This window comes from Hippopotamus amphibius, chromosome 3 (genome assembly GCF_030028045.1).
Source record: "Hippopotamus amphibius kiboko isolate mHipAmp2 chromosome 3, mHipAmp2.hap2, whole genome shotgun sequence".
Taxonomy (NCBI): Eukaryota; Metazoa; Chordata; class Mammalia; order Artiodactyla; family Hippopotamidae; genus Hippopotamus; species Hippopotamus amphibius.
In genome coordinates, this window is record NC_080188.1 from 58,724,937 (window position 1) to 58,748,217 (window position 23,281).

The window sequence follows — 23,281 nt, forward strand, 5'->3', positions numbered from 1 at the left end:
TTGTTATACAACAACTTCCCACTGACTCTTTTACAGTTGGTAGTATATATATGTCTGTGCTACTCTCTCGCTTCTTCTCAGTTTCCCCTTCACCCCCCGCCCCCTCCCATACCTCGAGTTCTCCAGTCCATTCTCTGTATCTGCTTCCTTGTTCTTGTCACTGAGTTCATCAGTACCATTTTTAGATTCCGTATATGTGAGTTAGCATACAATATTTGTCCTTCTCTGACTTACTTCACTATGTATGACAGATCGTAGTTCCATCCACCTCATTACATATAGCTCCATCTCATCCCTTTTTATAGCTGAGTAATATTCCATTGTATATATATGCCACATCTTCTGTATCCATTCATTTGTTGATGGGCATTTCGGTTGCTTCCATGTCCTGGCTATTGTAAAGAGTGCTGCAATAAACATTATGGTACAAGTTTCTTTTGGGATTATGGTTTTCTTTGGGTATATGCCCAGGAGTGGGATGACTGGATCATATGGTAGTTCTATTTGTAGTTTTTGAAGGAACCTCCAGATTGTTTTCCATAGTGGCTGTACCAACTTACATTCCCACCAACAGTGCAGGAAAGTTCCCTTTTCTCCACACCCTCTCCAACATTTGTGGTTTCCAGACTTTGTGATGATGGCCATTCTGATTGGTGTGAGGTGATACCTCATTGTGGCTTTGACTTGCATTTCTCTGATGATTAGTGATGTTGAGCATCTTTTCATGTGTTTGTTCACCATCTGTATGTCTTCTTTGGAGAAATGTCTATTTAGGTCTTCTGCCCATTTGTGGATTGGGTTATTTGCTTTTTTAATAGTCTCACAATCTTGAAGTAGAAGATCTTTTATGGATAACATCAAACCCAAACAACATAAATTGATATACAGGATTAATAAAAATTTCAAACTTCTTTATGGCAAAAAGAATTATGAGATTCAAATGGGAATTATAAGCTGCAAGTATTTCTAACATACGACAGTAAATTAATAGTCGTACTACAAAAAGAACTCTTACAAAATAATTACCAGAAAAAAAAAATCGCAAAAAAACAAAAAACCCACCAGCTTAAAAAAACAGAAAAAAGTTAAAAAGGCAATTTATAAAAGAAAAACTATATGGGAAAGCAGGCTTTTAAATATGCTGAACCTCACGATAATCAAATAAGCAAAATTTTTTACAAGGCATAATATTCACTTATTACATTGGCAAATATGAAAAAGAATGATAACATCAGTATTGGAGAAGGTGTGGGAAAGGGGACATATTCAGAGGTGGATGCTCCAGCATGAACTGGTACAACCTCTCGATGAAGAAAAAAATTGATGGTATAAATATCCTTTCATTAGACAAGTCTACTTCTAAAAGTACATCCAAAGAAAATAATCAGTGACTTGTGAAAAACGTATGTTCAAGAATAGTGCCTGCAATGCTGTTTTATAGGGGAAATAGCTACCGAGTGGTGATTAAGAGCTTGGAGCTGAGGAGCCAGGCTGTCTGGATTCAGACTCCTGATGCTAACCTCTTCCTATCCACGTGACCGTCAGCAAGTTGAACTTTCTGTGCTTCAGTTTCTTCATCAGTAAAGTACAGACAGTAACAGTATTTGCCTCAGAGGGTTTTAAGGATAAAATAGGCAAATAAATGAAAAGCACCCAGAACATTGCCAGGAACTTTGTAAGCACTCAATAAATGTTACCTATTATTATTGCTGAGAAAAAAAATGTGAAATGCCATTTATAGATGGCTTAAGTAAAGGATATTGATCAGAAGATCTGAACACTAGGCAGTCAGTAGAAATGATGAGGTAAAATTATAAGCATGGAGAAATGCCATGGTAGATGACATGAAGTTTTTAAATAAAGGTCATAAAGCAGTGATGTCTTACTACCTCATCTTTAATCAAACAAATATATGTGAGAGCATGCAGAGAAAAGAATATGAAAGCACATAAGCCAAGGTGTGAATAGTGACTGAATCTGGGTGTAGATCTATGGATGATTTTCATTTTCATCCTTATACTGGTGATTTTGGGGTATGAAAAAAAGGTTTTTTTAAATTAATGTTACTTTTATAATAAAAAATAAACATACCCATTTTGAAAAAAAGGCACCTGGAAAGTCAATTAACACACTTAGAAGTGACGAAGGATGGATAACACAGAAGTACAGGCAATGAAGTAACCACGGGAAAAGACTGGCCCAGGTTTCAGCAGAGGAAGACCAAACTTCCCAGTCACCCATTCTCCAACTGCCAAAAACATGTTTATGGAAGATGACATTAATCTATACAATTGTGCTAATAATTATATGAACTTGCATTTTATAAATAGATATGTCAACAGGTTATATATATATGAATATGTGAGATTAGGGCTTGGGCTTAATTTTTTTAAAAGACCAACCATCTATATTTTTCAATCCAAATGACCAATTTCCCAAAAGTAACATTTGGGCTACAAACCAAACAAAGCTGCTTAGCAGCAGTTAGCAGATAAGGTGACGGCAACATTGTAGGCTTATCTGGTTACACATCCTGTTTATGTCTACAAATTTAGCTGATCTCATCTAATATTAACTGATGTCCAAATACCTAATTATACACACATACACATACACACAGATCATGTAACCACAGGTTAGAAGTTAGTGACTTGGTACCATTAACTTACTGTGTTATTCTTTTCCAAGATCTGAAAGAGGCCAATAGCAGCTTTAAAATTGTTTTTATGCTCCCTCTAAGCAAAAACATACCATCCTGGAGAGAAGCACATGTGGAAGGCCTTATTCAAAATCTAACATTGATTTCTCTAAGTTTCAGAAATACCTATAATACCACTGGTTACCATATTAACACTGAAACATTTGTTTTAAGGGACACGATTAACTTACAGATCTACAGACAAAAGGCAAAAGGAAGCAAATGGATGAAGCAGAATTTGATCAAAATGGCAGTAGCAATTAGCAGATATGTTTTAATTACTGGTTATTAAATTTTGATGTTATTTATATTATTAAATAATGGAAACTGAGTGTACTCAATGGGTTTAATGCCAAGTAGCTACACAATGAGTTTAATGCAGAGTGTCAAGAATATTAAACAACCAAAAAAAAAAATCTCAACTAAAGCATCATTAGGGGGTCTTTCTCTCAATGTTTATTAAACAAACAGATTTTAAATTAATAAGTAAGAGTAAATACAAATATTTAGGTTTTTCTAACAGCATTCTCAGCTTTGAATACTTCTCAGAAGAAACTTCAAACTCAGAGGACTCCTCTAATAATATTGGGGAAGTAAAATGTTTACAGTCAAGTTGCTGTTTATGAGGAAATTAGCTTCCAAAGTCAGCAGGTGAAAAAAAAACACGCATAGCCAACATTATTCTTTAAGATTCTTAAAGTACAACACTCTCAACATATCTTAAGAAAATAGATTTCTTCCTGTATTGGAACAGCCTGCTGGGTCCTTAGGTACACAGTACCTTAGAGCAGATTCTCAAAAAACAAAAACCAAAACCCAAGACTGGGGCAAGCATGGGGATGCTGGTGCATTACTTTGGAAGTAGGGGACAGGTCAGCATGGGAGAGGAAAACAGGCAAGTGGGGATGTGAAGCAATGAACAGCGTGCATAGCTATTTCACAGAGAATACCAGGACACACAACAGTTTGTCTGAAAGATGCTGTTTGATGGCCTGGAATTCACTAGATTGGCTGTAAGAATAGAGAAGCCATGGGATGGAGTATTCCATTGGAGGGTGAAAGAAGGGATCTACTTGGTTTCCTCCAGACTCCTGTTCTCCATTGCTATGATTCACTCAGAGGGACTTAACTGTTCTAGACTTTCAGGTTACATTATCCAGTCCCTCTGGCAGCCCATGAGGAATTCAGATTCTAGTCCAGGGTCCAAAAGTGATGGGGGCAGGTGGCTAGTTGGCCCCGCTGCAAGGCAGCAGCCAAGGAGAAGGATCCAGCATTTCCAAGGCAGCTGAATGGTCAATTCCTGGCGGCAGATTTGTCTGGGAGGTGGGTAGTGCCAAGGCAATCTGGGGAGGTCACAAGATGTGTGTCTGATAATTTGAAGAAGTTCATTTGTATTTAGAAGTTGTACTGGACAAGAAAAAATTTCTTTAAATATTAAAAGGCATACTCAATGCTGTATGATCATAATACATGTACGAAGAAAGTGAAAACTAAGACAACTCAGGTAAAAAGAATGTCATGTCTCTCATCTTATGTTTCTAAGGAGCTTACTTCATTAAGTGGTATGGTGGGCAAAACGTATAAAACCCGATCTTTCCCTTAATGCAACTGTAAATGTGTTCAGTACACACATTTCAACACCACTTTGCCAATTGTCTACTATGCACCAGGACTTTCTCTTATAGTCTCACTTAAGCTTCAAAGCAATCTCTACAGGTCCCATTTGACAGAAAACGTAAAAGAAAAATAAGTAACACAGAAGGTCACACCTACTAAATGACAACAAGGACTAGAATAACTTTCTTTTATTATGTCATGTTATCCAAACAACTGAAAATCCAGTACCCGTTTTAATAATTACCAAAACTTAGGAAAGCAATTGCTTCTAATCTCTAAGAATAACATTTTTTTGGAGGACTGGTACCTGTCTTAGAAACTAGAATATTAGGGATTTCCCTAGAAAAATCATGTATAATTTCTATTCCAAAGTTTGCTGAATTTTTCATAGAACAATATTACTGTACCATAGTATATTACAAAAACATTATTATAACATTATTATACAAATATAGTGGACTTTGTGGGCTCACATGCCCCTTCACACTAGAAGTATTCAATATCCCAGGTGCTGAGAGTGTCGCCTATTTATAGCCGAGTCCCTCCCCTAAGATTATACTACCTCCCTGGGCACAGCTCACTTCCAATGAGTGATGGAGATGGGGTAAATGGACCAACCCCTTTCACTCAATTTAGGGTGTCTCTGAAAAGCCAACCCAGCTTCTAAGTAATGCTGGGACTGAGTGAGGCCCTTGTTACAACTGTATAGCAGTTCAACTTCTGTCTAATCCTACTTCCCTCTATTCCTTACAGGTATGGTTCCAAAAAGCACTACCCAATAAAACTCCTGCTTGAAACTTCAGTCTCAGGGCTTAGAACTTCGACAATGCAAACTATGACAAGAAGAGATACAATAATATTGAAAGCGATGGGACAAAATGAGACTGAAAGAAAATTAGAGTTTTAAATGTGTTTACTAGGGGAAAAAAGAGAGCAAAAATAAATAAATATCCAACAAGAGGAAAAAACCCGAGGACCTGACAGGAAAATGGGCAAAATCACAAACAAACACATTGAGAGAAAGATACACAAATGGCCCTTAAATATAAGTAAAGATGTTCCACTTCATTTATAATAAAATAAATGCAAATTAAAACTATGTTAGCACTAGCCATTAACAATCTGAAAATAAAATTAAGAAAACATATTTAGAATTGCATCCCAAAGAATAAACATTTAAAAATAGATTTAACTAAAGAAGTATGAAACTTGTGCTCAGAAAACAATAAAATGTTGAAAGAAATTAAAGAAGACAGAAGTATGTAGAAAGACATCCCATGTTCATGGATTGGAAGATTTAATATTAAGCTGGCAATACTCCCCAAACTGACCTACAAAATACCAGCTGGCATTTTTTTCTGCAGAAATTTACAATATGATCCTAAAATTCATTTGGAAATGCAAAGGGCAATCTTGAAAAAGAAGAACAAAGTTGGAAGATGGTCACTTCCTGATTTTAAAACTTGCTAAAAAGCCACAGGAATTAAGACAGTGTGGTAACCACATAAGGATAGACATATAATAGATCAATGGAATCAAACTAAGAGTCCATATATAAACCCTAACAATATGGTTAACCAATTTCTGACAAGAGTGCCAAGACAATTCAGTGGAGAAAAACAGTCTTTTCAACAAATGATACTAGGACAACTGCACACTCACACCCAAAGGAATGGAGTTGGATTCCCTCCTTACACAACACAAAAATTAACTCCATAGACTCAAGAGTAAGAGTTAAAACAATAAAGCTCTTAAAAAATACCTTCATGGGTTAGGCAAAACCTTAGATACAATACCAAAAGTGTAAGTAACAAAAGAAAAACTAGATATATTGGACTTTATCAAAATTAAAAATTTTGTGTTTGAAAGGACACAATCAAGAAAATGAAAACTCATAGAACAGAAGATATATGCAAATCCTATATCTGATAAGGGACTTAATATCCAAAATATATAAAGGATTTTCACAGTTCAATAATAAAGACAGAAAGTCCAACTAAAAATGGGCAGAGGATCTGAGCAGACATTTTTTCCAGAGAGATACAAATGGCCAATAAGCACATGAAAAGATATTCAATGTCATTAGTTATCAGGGAAATGAAAATTGAAACCACAATGAGAGATCACTTACCACGGAGACTAAAATTTTTCTGAAAGGGAAAATGTAATAGAAATATGGAAAACAGGAAGAAGCCATATAAACACCAGAAACAAACTCATGTATGTGTGGGGAAGTTAATATGTGATTGAGTTGGCATTGTAAATTAGCAAGGAGATGTACTACTTAATGAATGGTTTGGTAACAATTAGCTATCTACTTGGAGAAAAATCAAACTGGATCCATATGTGATATATATAAAAATAAATTCTAAAGTAAACCTAATCATAAAAAGCCTATAAATATGACAAAAGAAAAACATGCATTGTAATACCTTTATGATAATATTAGTATTAAGCAAGACATTATTAATATTTAGAAATATTAAGACCTAAATTCTGATAAGCAAAAAGAGAAAGAGCTGACACTAAGTAAATTAAAAATCAAAAAAATTTATAAAGCACCATAAATAAAGCTAAAAGGCAAACAACAGAATAGGAGAAAATGTTTGTAATTTTTATAACAGACAAAAGACCGAAAGAACTTCTACAAAGCAATAAGACAGTGTACATAAAGAGTCACACTTAGGATGTGCACAGCAACTCTGTTTTAATATCAAAAAATCAACAGCCTCAGCGCTCATCATTTGGAGGATAGTTAAGTTAGAATAAATTCACACTTTTAACAGTTAAAAGAAAGAGGTATATAGATATTTTGACATTAAAATTCCTAGTGTTACCATAAAAACAGTCAAGCTTCACAATATATGCATCTTGATCCCATTTATATTTAAAAATAGATTTATGGGACTTCCCCCTCGGGCCAGCGGTTAAGACTCCGCCCAGCACTTCCACGGCAGGGGGCGGTCCAGCGGTTAAGACTCCGCCCAGCACTTCCACTAAGAGCCTGCATGCCAGGTAGCGTGGCCAAAAAAAACCCCAAAAAATTATGGCTATGTTCAAAAAGAAGAAGGTGGGGATTTTCCTGACAGTTCAGCAGTGAGGACTCTATGCTTCCACTGCAGGGGTCACGGGTTCCATCCCTTGTCAGAGAACTAAGATCCTGCACACTGCATGGTGCGGCCACCCCCTCAAAAAAGGATACATATCTACTGGCTACTGATTTTATCTCTAGAGAGAAGAGGCTGGAATGGGAGGAACTAATGGAGAATATTTTTATTCTATATACCTACATTGTTTGAATATTTTACAATGATAATATTACCCAATCATCTAAATTTGATAACCCGTAACTGAAAGCACATGTTGAAAACCTGGTAATTAAGAGTCACCTCGAAGCCCAGCCTCCAGAACACCAATCACACATTATTGGTATATTTCCTTCCAGTTTTATGATTGTATATTTCACAACAATACCATTTTGTATCTAAAATTTACAGCCAGCCCTAAAAAAATAACATTTCAACAGGATTTCCCCTTTTTAGAAAAAAAAATCCTCATCTATTGACCATACAATGTATACCTTGTGTTCACCTAAGTTAAGAAAAGTATTTTGTTTGTCTTTCAGTGGTTCATGGTGAGAGAATTGTCCTTAAATGGCAGGCTTTCTACTGATGATCTTTATAACATTTATGCGCTAACTGTGGTCACTGACCTAAGTGTGGTTACAGAAACTGAAGTAATTACTTTTTTCTTGTCCTAAATTGGGGAACTTCAAGTTCAAAATAAACCATCTCTGCCCCTTTGGAATCAATCAGATAAATGAGTACAGTACTTAGTAAGGGCTCAATAAACACTACCTGCTATAACTATTATACTCTATTTCAGTGAGAAAAGTACCTAATAGTGACTTCAATATCCAAAAGTTTAGAAATACACATCAGTTAGTAGAACACAGCAATGTGAATGTACTTAACGCCATTGAACCGCATACTCAAAATGGTAAAAATGGTAAACTTTATATTGTTTATTTTACCACAATAAAAAATTTTGAAAAGCTATACTGAATTAAAGAGGATACAATAAAAACTCATTTCTTATTGGATATTTTGATTGACTAATTGAAGCAGGTTATCAGAAATTCCAGATCAAACCCAATCCAACAAATCAGCAATGAAGTATGATCTGTATGTCATTAAATAAGCATTCTATGTACAAATTCATTTTCACCTCTTCCAGAATCTAGGGTTTCAAAATTACTGAACAGTTTTCTACTTACCTTTATTTCTTACTTGTAGGTCACCCAAGGTTTACACTGCAGATAAGTGTAAAAAGAACAAATACAGTCTTTTTACTATCACAGAGCTCCTGAATAAGATAAGAAATTAGTGGAGCCTGTGTTTGAGATATTTATTCACAAAACCCTAACATATCCTGTGAAATGCCATTATTTAAGATGTAGATCTCTAAGGCTACAAAGGGGATTAGTTATTCAAGGTAGAACTTCTTTCCACAGAAGGCTGCAAAGGTCTTGCAACCCTGCAGTCACCATGATCTAAGCCAGAGTTTATATTTAGAGTCATTCTGAGGACTGTAATATTACTAATTCTGGGCAGCTGAATGAGTCTGTAGATTAATGGAGTGGATAAGCAGATACACTATTAAAAAAAAAAGCTTGCTGAGAATTTCTGAGAGCTTTAAAGTGTGTGTTCTTTCTTTCTCTCTCCTTATAAGTAAAAGGAACGTGTCTGATAGCAGAGGTATTAATAGGAGAGTTAAAAGCAAAGCCTCTGGTTTACAAGATCATATTTCATGTACCAAAGATTACAGAGCATTAAGGAATAACAGGGAAAATATAAAGCTTTACCAAAGTTCTTGTGGCTAGTGATAAAGCACCTACCAAGGAGACTAGTTTATTTCTAGTCTATTCCTAGAAAATAAATAAATGCAGCTGAGGTTATATTTTTCTCTCACTGACATATTCTGCTTGTTATTTTCCATCTATGAGCAATGATTCGAACTTTATCACTGTTAAAAAAATTACATACTGCATCAAACACCTTCCCTTTTTTCTAATCAACGTTTAGATTTTTTTAAATGTCCATTTTAGTGAAAGTAAAACATTTCCAGAATTTTAAATAAGATTGTTTTAAACATTACGAACTATGGTTTCATAAAAAGGCATAGTTTCCTTCTTCAAAATTGGGATAAAAAAAGGCTAAAATGCCCAATACCGAGATGGAACTTCTCCAACATAAGCTGGTTGAGTTTTTAGTCTGAAACATGCTTCTACATTGCACTGATTTCAGGCAGTTGTAATGGAAAAGGGATATGTGATGATATTAACAGCAAAATTTCATTAACTTACTGAAAGCAATTTGGCCCAAATACAGTAGCGAGATTGTGAACATTCATGCGGTTCTGCACATGGTGCTTGGCTACTTTTGTCAAGAATTGGCAAAGGTACTTGAGGAGGCAGTAGTGGGTGTCTGGCAGCTCTCTTATTAAGGCTCTTAAGCTACTCTCCTGAGCATCATTTCTGTCATCTGGAGAGAGAAAGAACAAAGAATTTTCTCAGGCATATTTTACAGTAACAGTAACAAAGATACACAGGTACAATACATTATAACACTTAATTGAGAAAATCATTCCCAGGGACTGAGATGCACCATTATAAAGAGGCATTTTTGTCTTTTCTATGATCCTCAAGCATTTGACTTTAATTTTAAAGAATAAGTAACTTATTCAAGACATCCTTGAAAACCACAAGCTTTTTATTCAGTGCATAAAATAGGTTAGGATTTCAATTTTGTGTTTTCTTGCTAGAAATCAAGATAATGGTTGGAGTTTTATCCATAGTGGAATCTTCCATTTGATTTCTGTCTGCAAGTCTGTTAAAAACAAGAATCTCTTGGTTGAATGAAATTTGATACAAGAGACCTCCCGGGATTACCACGAGTGACACCAAACTTAGTAACCAGGAATCTGTGCACAGAGAAAACCGAAGGAAACTTTTAATTTTTACATAGCTTTTTAATCATTCACATCACAGAGTTTAGAATTTGATATGTGCCTCATACAAAAGCCTAATAACCTTGTATAAAGCCAAAAATATTCAGTGATGTGCCAGAATTCACAGGCAGACTTGTGAAAAGTTTCCCTCAGTTCTCAAAGATTTGTTTTGTTAATATTTAAATACAGTAAACTTGCTATCTTAAGTACTTTTGTATGCTACTTTCTGTCAGAGGAAAATACAAATCTTTTACTGCAAATACTTTAGGGGATTAATGACAACCCATCCTTTAGACAGATATCTAAGAGAATAAAAATTTAATCCAGTTACATTTACACACATTGGATTCTTTAAATAGGCCAGCGGCTTTAGCCAGTCAAGAGTACAAGAAAAAGGAAAGTGAGGCAAAAAGATGTAAAGGAAGAGGATGAGTCAGTGTTACAAGATTTATAGGTAACGTACAATCATGGTCAGTGAAAACACAAAAAACATACAGAAAGTCACAGACTGCTACTGAGTGTCTGTAGAGCACAGAGTAAGAATGCAGGCTTGGAAGCCACTTTCTGGGTTAGGAGCCTGGTTTTACCTGTGTCACCTCAGACTCTTCATGAAGCTGGTTCCTTATTTGTAAATGGTAATATTAACTATTCAGTAGGGTTTGATGAGGATTAAATGAGTTGACAGTCGTAGAGTACTTAGAAAGAGTACTTGACACATACTAAGTGCTATATTAAGTATTTGTTAGGTAAACAAAGTAACCTTTTGCTTTACCTTTATTAATTTGGCTTTACGAGCTCATTGAGGTTTTAAAGAAATGTCTCTTAACATGAACCCATTTAACCTATATGAATGTTAGAATAAGTTGATGCTGTAAAAAAGAGCAATACCAAAAATGTGTAGATTTCAATCTTTGGTAGAATCATATTGGAGAACCTTCTATTTATGATTAGGATAATTATTTCTTACTGACCACTAACAATGTGATTCAATAAACTATGATGTTTAGGGCAAAATAGATTTCTTTTTTTTTTTTTTAAGAACTTTTATTGAGATACAGTTGACATACAATAAATTGTATATGTTCAAAGTGCACAATTTGATATTTTTTTCCCACCAGTAATGTATATACAGCAATCCCAACCTCCCAAATCATTCCCCCCCAACGCCCCCCCCCCCCCCCGGTGTCCATATGTCTGTTCTCTACATCTGTGTCTCTATTTCTGCCTTGCAAACCGGTTGATCTGTACCATTTTTCTAGATTCCACATGTATGTTAATACACGATATTTGTTTTTCTCATTCTGACTCACTTCACTCTGTCTCTAGGTCCACAAAATCAATTTCTTGATACTAGAAGTTTTTCATATTAAGTTATGTTTAAAAAAGAAATCATAGCCAAATATTCTCATAATCCATACAGTCACATGGTATGCTGCACACAGCGGCAGTATTTTCCACTGTGCTATTATCTTGCCCAGCAGGAATACGTAAGAAATAGAAACAATTAAGTCTGGAGTGGTTAAAAATGAATTGAAGACTACCCATTTCTCATACCTTTATATTATAAAGGTAGATAAATATGAACTAAGAGAAAATGTACTATTTGCCTTTTTTTTTTTTTTTTTTTTTATGGTGACTAATCCAAACTGAGCCTGTATGTTTTCATGGGTGTGTGCTCTCTTTCTAAAATTGTGGATTAATTCCCAGCATTTCAGGGTACAAGCAACAGCTTTCCAACAGCCTTGATGATGCACTCCTGGCCTTCTTTCTGGCTCTGAAATGAAACCTCAAACCCTATGGCAGGCAATGTGCGAAGACACCAGATCAAAAAAAAAAAAAATTCAAAATAGTTAGGAATTTATGACAATAACAGCTTTGAAAAAGCAGCAGTACTTTGATTATACTTACAATATTTTGAAATACAATGGATACTTTCCCAGGAAATAAAACTGACAAAAAAATGGGAAGGGAGATATCTATTCAGAGAATCTCCAACTTAACAAAATAAAAGAATCACTAAATATGTTCTCCAAAAGGAAAAATAAATATGAGGGGGAAAATGTATCTATCTCCTTCTACCCCAAAGCATTTCTGCTTCCTCTGATGGAAGATAGATTCACTGGTTCACTAGCTGGGTGAGGACACGCGTGTCCTCTACTTCAGCAGCTCTGACAGCAGCACACCACATTTGGACCTTATTCATAATTTACCTCCTGAATCTTTGTTCAAACATAATGACAGTGCAGTAAAGACCTTACTTGATTAGCATGACATTTCTTTTCGCCTCTTTTCATACCAATTAATTACGTGCTACCATAACACTGAGAATCTGCAATGTGTACTGCGTTTCCAGAAACACGGGGTAAATATCACCATTACTGTCCACCTGCAGCCACCCCACAGACAAGATTTCCTACACGTAAGACGAATAACTGCTCCACACGTTTAGAGGGGGACTGTGGAAGAATGCCCAGTGTAGCACTCAGTGGGGGAATGTGGGTGCGAACGTGCCTAAGAAGATGCCTTCTGATGTTTTCCAGAAGCAAAATTCATAACTACTATTGTTTGCATTACTTTTTGATTCACTGATACCTAGATATAATAAACAGTGCCATACTCATTCGTGTTATTGCATCTATATTGGTTATGACAATGTCTCCCTCAAGGCCTCACATCATAAATAAAGAGTTAGCAATGCTTCTGTCTTGGGCACATTTATTCCTAATGTGCGGTGTTGAGTATATGCTTTCTGTGTGTCTGTCAGGAATACAGCACTGAACAAAATAAACACCATGCTTTTATTAAGCATATTCTATTTGGAGGGAGACCAAAATCAAATTAATATCTACGTGACATGGTAACAAGTGCTATGAGGAAATATAAAGCGGGATAAGGGGAATAAAGCAGAGTGATGCAGGAGTGGAGGATAGCAGGGAAGGCCTCTTAATAAGATAGCGATCATGTTTACCTTATCAAATTTGAGAAGGCCTCTCCGCTGTGGTGACAACTGAGCAGAGCCGAAGGAAAGAGGAAAGTGCACTCTGAGCAGTGGTCACGGCAAATGTTAGGGCCGTAAGTGGATCCTGGGGTTGGGGCCAAGGGGTGGTAGGTGGGAGAGTGGTAGGACCCGAAATCAGGAGACAGTGAGGGTGGGGGTGGACGGGGCAGACCATTACAGTCTTACGAGTCATGCGTTTTGAGCTGTGAGGAGACTTAAAAGGACCACTCTGGCTGCTGCACTGAATCCCGACTGTGGGAGGCAAAGCTGAATGGAAAGAGATTATAGTTAGGGGACCACTGTGACAGTCCCAGAAGAGAAAGGCCAGTTGGCCTGGACCAGGTTGACAGTGGTAAGATGGTGAGACATGGGCAGATTCTGGATAGAGTTTGAATGTGTCCTGTTTTACACGTGAAAAATAGGAGTACGGACTACTTTTCAATCATTCAACAAGCAGCTATTGAGTAACTACCATATGTCAGGCACAATTCTAATCATTTGGGATACATCAGTAAACAAAACAGACATCTCCGCCTTGATGGAACTTATATTCTTGTGGGTGAGACATTAAAAAGTAAATAAATTAATAGGGCCAGAGGAAGCTGGCAGTACTAGCCAGGGTGAGGAGCGGTGACTGTAATTATAAATAAGATTGTCAGGAAGGCATCAAACAATGCATTGGGTATTTGGAGGAAGTAAAAAATATGTATATATATCCACAAACTGGCAAATGTAAGCTCTTTCAGAGTTAGAGGCTGAGTTTTAAACATCTTTTAAGTCCCCTCAATGCCTTGTATATAAAAAGTGATCAAGAAATAGTTTTAATAGATTGGTACACATTTAAGACACACTTTTAAGACACCCAGTAAGATACAGCATTACAGGAATAAAGAGACGTCTGTATCTCAAATACATCTAAAAGAAATGTGGAATAATTTAGCCCATTTACAGACCTAGCTGGGTCAGAGCGTTATACAGGAATTATACTACAGGGAGCATCTGAATGATAAGAAGAAGGTCCTCTGGTGGTCAAAGAGGAAGGATACTCGGCAATACAGCTCCACAGAAAGGCCTCAGAAATAGTGAAATGCAGCTCTGCAGATGTATTAAAATATTTTAACTGTTTTAAACTTGAGGTCACTTCTAGAATTAAACTGGAATAAAAATTAGAATGTGTATAATTTATTAATGCAAAAGGCTTAAGAAAACTTCACAGATGGAATAACGGTCAATAATTGAAACAGTCGTCATTCTCCTTAACATCAGTCTTTTCCTAGGACAAGAACTTAACTTCTTCCATTAGTGAAAAGTGCCACTTCACATTATTCATGTTTCTTAAAAGATTTTCATTGTTGGCCGAACTTGACCCACTTTTTAAGCTAAACCACAAACAAAACACTAGCACACGGTACGTGTGGTATACAGGTAAACTCTCAGTGGTCGGAGAAGATTGTACCATAAGAACTTTTGTTCCAGATTAGGAAGCAAACGCTGAAGCATGTGACGAGTATTTGCTCTCATTAGAAAGAGCTTACGATCGTAATCAGCAATGTTGGACCTCCATCACGGGATGGCACCTAACTCTAATCCGGACATTCATCCGAGCGCTTGTCACGTGTTCTGACTTTTCAATGGCCATAAACTTAAACTGTATTACTATACGTACAGTCTGACCCTGAAGGAGAAAAAAAACAAACAAAAAAAACCAACAAAAAAAACCAAATGGCAAAATGCTAATCTCTACTGAGATGTATCTCAGGGCCACAAGGAGGTCAGCCATTAAAAAAACCAAAATATTTAGCTTCGTGGCGCCAGATTTATTGAAGCAGCTTTTTATTTCCTCATTAAGTCTCACACAAGGATTTATGAAAACTTGCTAATCTATCAGAACAGTGAGCTGCGGCTGACTCTGAAGATGGAGAAAGGTCACAAGCCCGAGAATACGGACAGCCTCCAGCAGCTGAGAAGTCAGCAAGGAAACAGGGGCTGCAGCCTTACAACTACATGGAACTGAAAATTCCCCCAAACCTGCATGAGCCTGGAAGCAGCAAGAACTCAGGCTGACACCTTGGTTTTGACCTTGTGAGACCTGGAGGAGAGAAACCAGCTGAGCCTACACACTTCTCACAGAGCAATGAGACAGCAAGCATGTGATGTTTTAAGCCACTATATTTCTGGTAATTTGTCACAGCAGCCATGGGAATCTCACACATCCCCAGCGAGAGATGACTAGACTGAAACAGAGAGATTAAGTAACTTTTCCGTGTTCACACAGCTACCAAGCAGCTGAGCTGCAACTCAAATCCCGGCAGTCTCACCTCAGAGCATCTGATTTGATCAGTGCACTCCAACAAAGCTTGCTGTTACTAGTTTCGTTATTACACAGCACCTAGCACACTATCTCAGACATGTAAATATTTAAATATTTCCTGAATCAACAAATAAGCAAAATTGGCGAGTAGTGGGGGATGGGACTCTTCATTTATAATCAATTATAATTTCTTAGGTCTTGGGGAACATGTGTGGAACATTATAATAAAAGCCTACAAGAACGTCTGGGCACAAAATGTTTTATAAAACATGTAAGAATAAACAAAACATGAATTATATTTCTTTCTAAATATGCATTCATAGAAGAATGGGAAAAACAATCATCAAATGCCAGTTACCCTGGATTAGCCTGAGTTTTACCCCTGCATTTCATTCCTCAGGAGTGGAATCACTTCTTTACAGTGACGAGAAGTTTACATATATACATACATATATCTTATGATTAATGAAATTGGTATTTTTCCACGTAAAAGGAGAGGTTATATTTTTACAGCTCTCTCGCAACCTTTGCGCATGACAAAGTTCTCAAAGACCTCATGCAAATTTCTCAAAGGGCAGGATGATAAAGTGACTAATAAAAATTAATAAATTACAGCCTCTTCTTAGATGTTATTAATAAAACTACAAATCTTATCATTCTGATCAGCTTCTGCAAGATGCAGAGGTGTGTTTATTGCCAAATTAGCTGGTATCTACACTGACACTCCTGCTCCCAGAAGGAATCCACACGTTAAAGAAAAGGCAAAGGGCGCAGGAAGAACAAAGAATTAGGTGATACTTTACATATCAGTCCCAGAGCCAAAAACTAACTCTCAGTGATACCTAAGTAGTAGATCAGCAAGTCTATTCTCTGGGCATTCACTGAGTGCTGAATGCCTGTAAGTGGGGACGAAGACACAGATTAAAAAAATAACAAGCATGTAAAATATTCTATCCAAAAATCAAAACTGAAAGCTCACATCTAGGCTAAATGTTGGACATAAGCACATAATAGCTGAAGAACCTGTTTATAATGTGGGAATGTCTGTACACAGGAGAATGGGAAAAACCGTCACAGCATTTAGGAAGGGGAGCCTCCCACACCACAATGATGCTAATCTTCAACAATATTGGCAATATGTCAGCCAATAAGACTTTGCTTTCTCCATAAATCTAGTGCTATATTAAACAGGCAAAGTACAATAAGTATGTAGTTTCAGTGCAAACCGTATCACTGCTCTTCTACCCACCTCCCACTACTGATCCAGCCGACACTACTGCTCAGCTGTAAGTGCACTGGATGGGTTTAATCACAGGACACCAATTCATCAAGCCCAGATTTACTTAAGACAGTTTTGGATGTCTCCTCTTTCTCCTTAAGTCTTCAAATTGTTTATGGACTCAATGACTGTGTCCATGGGCTCAGCAAAGCAGGATTTCAGGACATACCTTAACACAGTTCAGACAGAGATGCAAGTGGCTAGCAAGCTCATCACTTAGCATCCCTTCAAACTGATATTCTTTAAACAAATTTTCAATATTTTATGTGAGTTGATTCTATTGATACAAGTTGTTTTACTTCTTTTTTAAATAACTCATCTGTTGGCTGTTCTCTCTTTTCCTCTTCCAGCTCAATGTAAATAAGACCTCCTCACAAAATAATTCATGAAAAATGCAGAATTTACCGAGGATTTCACTCGGTTTGCAATAATTCATTTCAAAAATCCCCAAGAGACATTATCTTCTTGGCCTTGGAGCTATTGGGTCTCTCTTTTTCCTCCTCAAGTCCATAACCTTCATACTATTACAAAACTCTAATGTCTGTACTATGAGGGTAACGAAAATAAAAAACAGACAATAACAGGTATTGTCAACAATGTAGAGAAATTAAAACTTCCATTCATTGTTGATGAAAATATAAAATAGTACAACTACTTTGGAAAACCATTCCTTAAAATGTTAAAGTCACCATCTGACTCAGCAATTCCACTCCTATGTAGATACCCAAGAGAAATTAACACATAGGTCCATACAAGAACTTGTATATAAATGTTCAGAGCAGCATTATTCCTATTAGCCAACACGTGAAAACAACCCAGAGGGCCATCAATGGATGAATGGATAAATACAATGCAGTAGAGTCATACAACAGAAGGTCACCCAGCCATAAAAGGAATGAAGTACTGATATATGTTCCAATATGGATGAACCTTGAAATGTATGCTAAGTGAAAGAAGATAGTCACAAAAGACCACACATTGTGTGATTCCATTTATAAGAAATGGCCATAACAGGAAATCTATACAGATAGAAAGTAGATTAGTGTTTCCTTAGGGCTGGTAGGAGTGGAGGGGGAAGTGGGGAAGGAATGGGGGAGTGTATGCTAACGGCCTGGGAGTTTCTTTTTGGAGCGATAAGAATGCCCTAAAACCAGACAGTAGTGATGACTGCCCTCTGTGAACACACTAAAAACCACTGCACTGTACACTTTAAAAGGGTCAGTTTTATGGTGTGTAAATTGTATCTCAATAAAGAATAAGGAAATTCTGTTGGCTCTAAAATCTAGTGTAGGAAAAAGCCAGAAGAGAACTTTCAGTTAAAGATGAGTTTATCTAATAAATGGGAAGGAAATCCAAAAAAGAAGGGCTATATGTATACGTATGATTCACTTTGCTGTACAGCAGAAACTGACAAAGCAGTGTAAAGCAACTATAACTCCAATAAAAATAAAATAAATAAGCTACAAGGATATATCATATAGCACAGGGAATAGAGCCAATATTTTATAACTTTAAATGGAGTACATTACAAAAATTTTGAATCACTACATTGTACACCTGAAACTAATATAATTTTGTGAATCAAATATACCTCAATTTTAAAAGGAGATAAATTAAAAAAAAAAAGAAAAGAAACTGTCAAACTGTTTTCTAAAGTGCTGTACCGTTTTTACATTCACACCAGCAGTGTGTGAGAGCTCCAATTCCTTTATATCATCATCAACACTTGCATGGTCAGTCTTTTTAATTGTAGTCATTCTGATCATGTGTAAGTGGTAGCTCGTTGTGGTTTTAATTTGTACTTCCCAAATGACTAATGATGTTGAATATATTTTTCATTTATTTAAAAAAAAAAGTGTATATAGTAAAAAGTGAAATGTACTTCCATAAACATGTACCCATCCACATATATTTTTAAACAGTCATCTCAATAATAATACATATAATTTACCACGTACAAAAAAAAAAAAAAAAGATGAGTTTACTTTTCCTCTTAATACTTCACTAAAATGACAAGAATTTAAGGTATAAGCCATCAGGGATAAAGAGAACACGGTTGAAAAGAAAAGAGTAGATGAAGGATTTCAGCACGTTTACAGACACACATTCACACATACCCCAAGACCAGTTCTAATGCAAAATAACAAAATCCCACTCACTACTTATTTTGTTCTAATGCAAAATAACAAAATCCCACTCACTACTTACTACTACCTCACAGTGTCAAAGGCCATTAAGGGGAAAATATTTATATGTGTACTCAGCAAACAAGAGATCATCTAGGTATCAGGATCTACAATCTTAGAGATTATAGGGGATTATAAACAAGAATGAGGCTTTTCCTGTCACATGGATCTGGACAGAAGCAGAACCAAACTGGAAGATCATCAAAATGTATAAAGTCATGTGTGGAAACCTAGGTTTCCTGGCACCACATTTCCAATTAATTCCAGTGGAGGGTTCACACATCTGATTGACTGGCAGCTTGGACAGATATGCAGATGGCAATGCTTTAATTCTGCTCTGAGTTTAGGTCTTTACTCAGAAAAAAATGCATAATTTATACATTTGGCATTGCTTATAGAAAACCTAAAAGGCATACACTGAAAGTGGAAAGGGCTTAAACTTGGAGTTTAATACAATGATTGTTTTTCATAGAAACAAATTTGTGAGGGTTGAATAATTTTGAAAGAAAAGGAACTTCTCAGTAAGAGGAATGAATCTAGGCAAGGAAATACTTCATACGCTTCCTATGGAGCTCACACTAGCTAAGGAATAATGACTTAATAACTAATATTATAACTGGCCAACCTCTGCATAATACTTTAAAATTTGCAAGGCAAAACCACTCAGCTAACCTCAAAGAATGCAAGTGGCATTCTGATACATACATACCAATAGAATAGATAAAAGGCAGCCTTAACTCCAACTTATCTAGTGAATTCCTCACGTAATGAAGAAAAAGCACAAGGCTCAAGCGCAAGCCAGTGTATAAAATTAATTTCTTTATAATTAGGCACTGTACTGATTAAAATGGCATTACTAGGGTAGTTTTCTTAAGAAAAACAGATGCTGTCTAAATTATCAAATGCTCATAAGCTAAAATTTAAGGCACTTAACTCACATATTGCTTGCACAGCTGCTATTATAAAATTCTATCTCATTTAAAATCAAGTACGGGGGGCGGGGTGTGGAAGGCAAAGGAGAATGTCCATTTAAAAGAGACGAAGACGAACTGATCACATATTCTTCCCAAGACCCCACTAAAATGACAGTAAAATGGTGTTTAAAAAGTATAAGTACCCGCGAGCAAAAAAAAAAGAACAGCAGAAAAGACAGAAGGAGATGAAATTTCAAAGCCATTTGGAAGTGAATGCAAGTGACTGAAAACAGACAGATTGTGTGAAAGCCTGTCAGGCTCCAGGGAGCCTCGGCCACCCTGAGCACCCAGGCAAGCATGGTGCTGGCAGGCAGGAGTGCTGAGGTGTGGGCTCTGCATAATGTCAGTGGATCCTTGGACATCTGAGACAGCTACGGGCTACAGCGAGGAGCACAGTTGAAAATGTGAAGATTAGTGAAAATGTGCTAAGAAATAATGGATCCATTAGCATACTTCTCACCTCTCTCCCACTCCTGCTCTTGAGGAGCCCAATGGTTGAAGAAAAAATATATTCACATATTGACATTTGTGGGTCCCCAGTGAAATAGCTATATTTCTCTATAACCCCACCATCTAATCCCTTTGAAGTGAAGTACACCAGTAGACAAGCCCACGGGTCCACATACAAAATGTTATTCCTGAATTACAGCAGCCAAAGATTCTCATATGTTTGAGTAAAAAGATACAAGAAGAAATAAAGGGGGGGAAGAAAACCAAACCAAAAACAAAAAAATACCACCCAAAGCCTTATTTGTATCTCAGAAAAAATAAGAAGAGAATGCTATCAAACAAAATAGAATACCTTGAAAATGAATGTTGCATATTAAAATCAAAAAGCTAAAATTTAAACAAGGTTAGAAAATAAGGTTGATTAAATTTCACAGAAAACAGAATTAAAAGACAATGATCAAACCTCTAAAGGAACAATAAAGATAATACACGTGCATTTCCAAGACCAACAGACAACACTTTCCACGTTGAAGGGATCTGCAGAGTGTCCAGCACAACAGACAAGAAGAGACTGCAGGGAACGGCAGGTCCAGGCAGGTTGGGGAAGGAGGTTCAGGGTGACACCTACTACTGGGGTTCAGGTGGGAGAAGGAAAAGGGTCAAAGAGGAATCTCCCCAGAAAGAAAGAATTGGTAAATTATTTACTGTTTTGAAAAAATAGGTAATGGTGGATTTGTTGGAGCAATTTGAAAAAAATTGCAGACATTTTCATACACCTCATACAAGTACACATCCTCACATAGTCTTAAGAAGGCAAACATTAATTATGAATTCAGCTAAAATTATGACAGAACGATACTGGAGTACATAACAATGTAACAGCGAATTCTGCATATTTCATAAGCAGAAGCAATGAGATAATGTCTGAAAGTAAGAAATCAAAATAAAACATGGTATTATCAAATGGAAGCAAATACAAAAGAACAGCTAGACAAGTGAAAACGGGATTTCCTCTGGGAAAGAAAATTAAGGGCTGCCAAAGGGTGTGTAGGGGTTTTCTCTAGAAATCTTTCCATTTTACTTGATTTTTTCATAAAACAGTATGCATGTATTAGTTTGACAAAAATATTTCTTCAAATAAGGGAAAATATGTCAAAAGCAGTAAGATGATGAATTTTATTGAGTAATAAAATTACTTAAGAATGTGCCACTTCAGTATTTGACTAATAATGTTACCAACAAGCCACCAAACTCAATTATATTAACCATCTGTCTCCCCACCTTCCTGAACACACACTCTGTGCTTGCTGTTGCAATCTCATACCTCTGTTTCCCAAACACCTTTGTTCATGTAATCCTTTCTACCTAAAACACACACCATCTGTGGGGATTCTACCAGCCCTCCGAAGCCCAGTTCAAGTACTACCTCCTTCTTCCATAAACCCTCCCCACCATCTGACTTAGTAATGGTTCCTCCCCCTCAACCCCACTTTATTCTGTGTACCCTGGCTCTCTGTGTACATGTTCTATTTCCCTAATAAAACTGTAAGCTCACTGTTGGCACGACAGTATCCTACTTTTCTATGTGATCAATAAAATACCAAGCAATGACTTCACCTCAATTTTAATAATTGAAAAATTTCAATCAATGATTTCATACGAAAAAGAGTCCTGCACCATATATAACATGCAATATTTGCAGGCTTATGTTTTCATTAAAATTACAAAAAATATTTTTAAAAATAAAAATTGATAACTGATAGCCATTCCAAAAATGTTCTCAGATGAATTTCTGGAAGATTTGGTCCATGCTGTGTGATCTACCAGCTCAACCAACAATCACAAGCTCAAGTAGTTTCAATTAACTTGGGCAAGAATTTTGAAATCTGCATTTAGCTCCAAACCGGAACTCATTTTTTACTTTTTCCTTCTTCCTCCTTAATCATTAGGCAGGTAGGTGCACTTATTCTTCTGTAACTCTTTTTTTTTTTTTTTTTTTTACAGGACAGGGAAGTTAGGAAACAGAAAGGATAAAGAGACCAATTTTAAGGCTAAAAGTGGAAAACTTGAGGGAAATCACACTAAGTGGTTTGTCTTCATATAACCGAGAAACCAAGGTGTGGGAGCAAGGGCTGAGGATAAACTGGGACATAAGCAAGGGGAAGGAAGATTGTATTAAAACTATGGATGCCTGTGTCTCATCTCTACAGAAAATGATTTAATTGGCATAGGATGTAATCATCTCTAGGATTTTTCAAAACTTTCCAGATAATTCTTACGGGCCGCCACAATTGAGAAGCACTAACTTAACATTTATTAAATATATATTAATATACTACTGACATTGTTCTAAGTGCTTTAGTGGATAAACTCAGTATCTACAACAAGCTCAGGAAGTAAACACTACTATGAACTCCATATAACAGTTAGGGAAACTAGTGGTGGTTTTACAATGTCCACAAAGTCTGACACTCCTTCCTTCAAAAGATGGTACCTAATTCCTCTCCTCTTGAATATGGGCCAGATTAAGGACTCACTTCTAATGAATAGAATGTGGGACAAACAATGCTGACTTCTGGGGCTAAGTCACTGAAAGGATAGCTTCCATCTCTCTTGATGTCCTCACTCTGGGGGGAAGCCAGCTACATTTTGTGAGAATACTCAAGCAGCCAACAGGAGAGGCCCACAGAGAAAGGAACTGAGGCTTCTCACCAAGAGCCAGCATTAAATTGCCAGCCGTGTGAATGAACCACCCTGGA

The 23,281-nt window shown here is 36.6% G+C and overlaps 1 protein-coding gene across 3 annotated transcripts in view; it reads right to left on the bottom strand.

Annotated features, from left to right (window-relative positions):
• The window catches only part of FAM13A (family with sequence similarity 13 member A), a 322,984-nt gene that overhangs the window by 256,022 nt on the left and 43,681 nt on the right, over window positions 1–23,281 (bottom strand). For all 3 annotated transcript variants that reach the window (XM_057726771.1, XM_057726772.1, XM_057726770.1), the window contains exon 4: window positions 9,681–9,858. In XM_057726771.1, coding sequence (XP_057582754.1) covers window positions 9,681–9,858 — 178 coding nt within the window. The remainder of the gene's footprint in view (window positions 1–9,680; window positions 9,859–23,281) is intronic.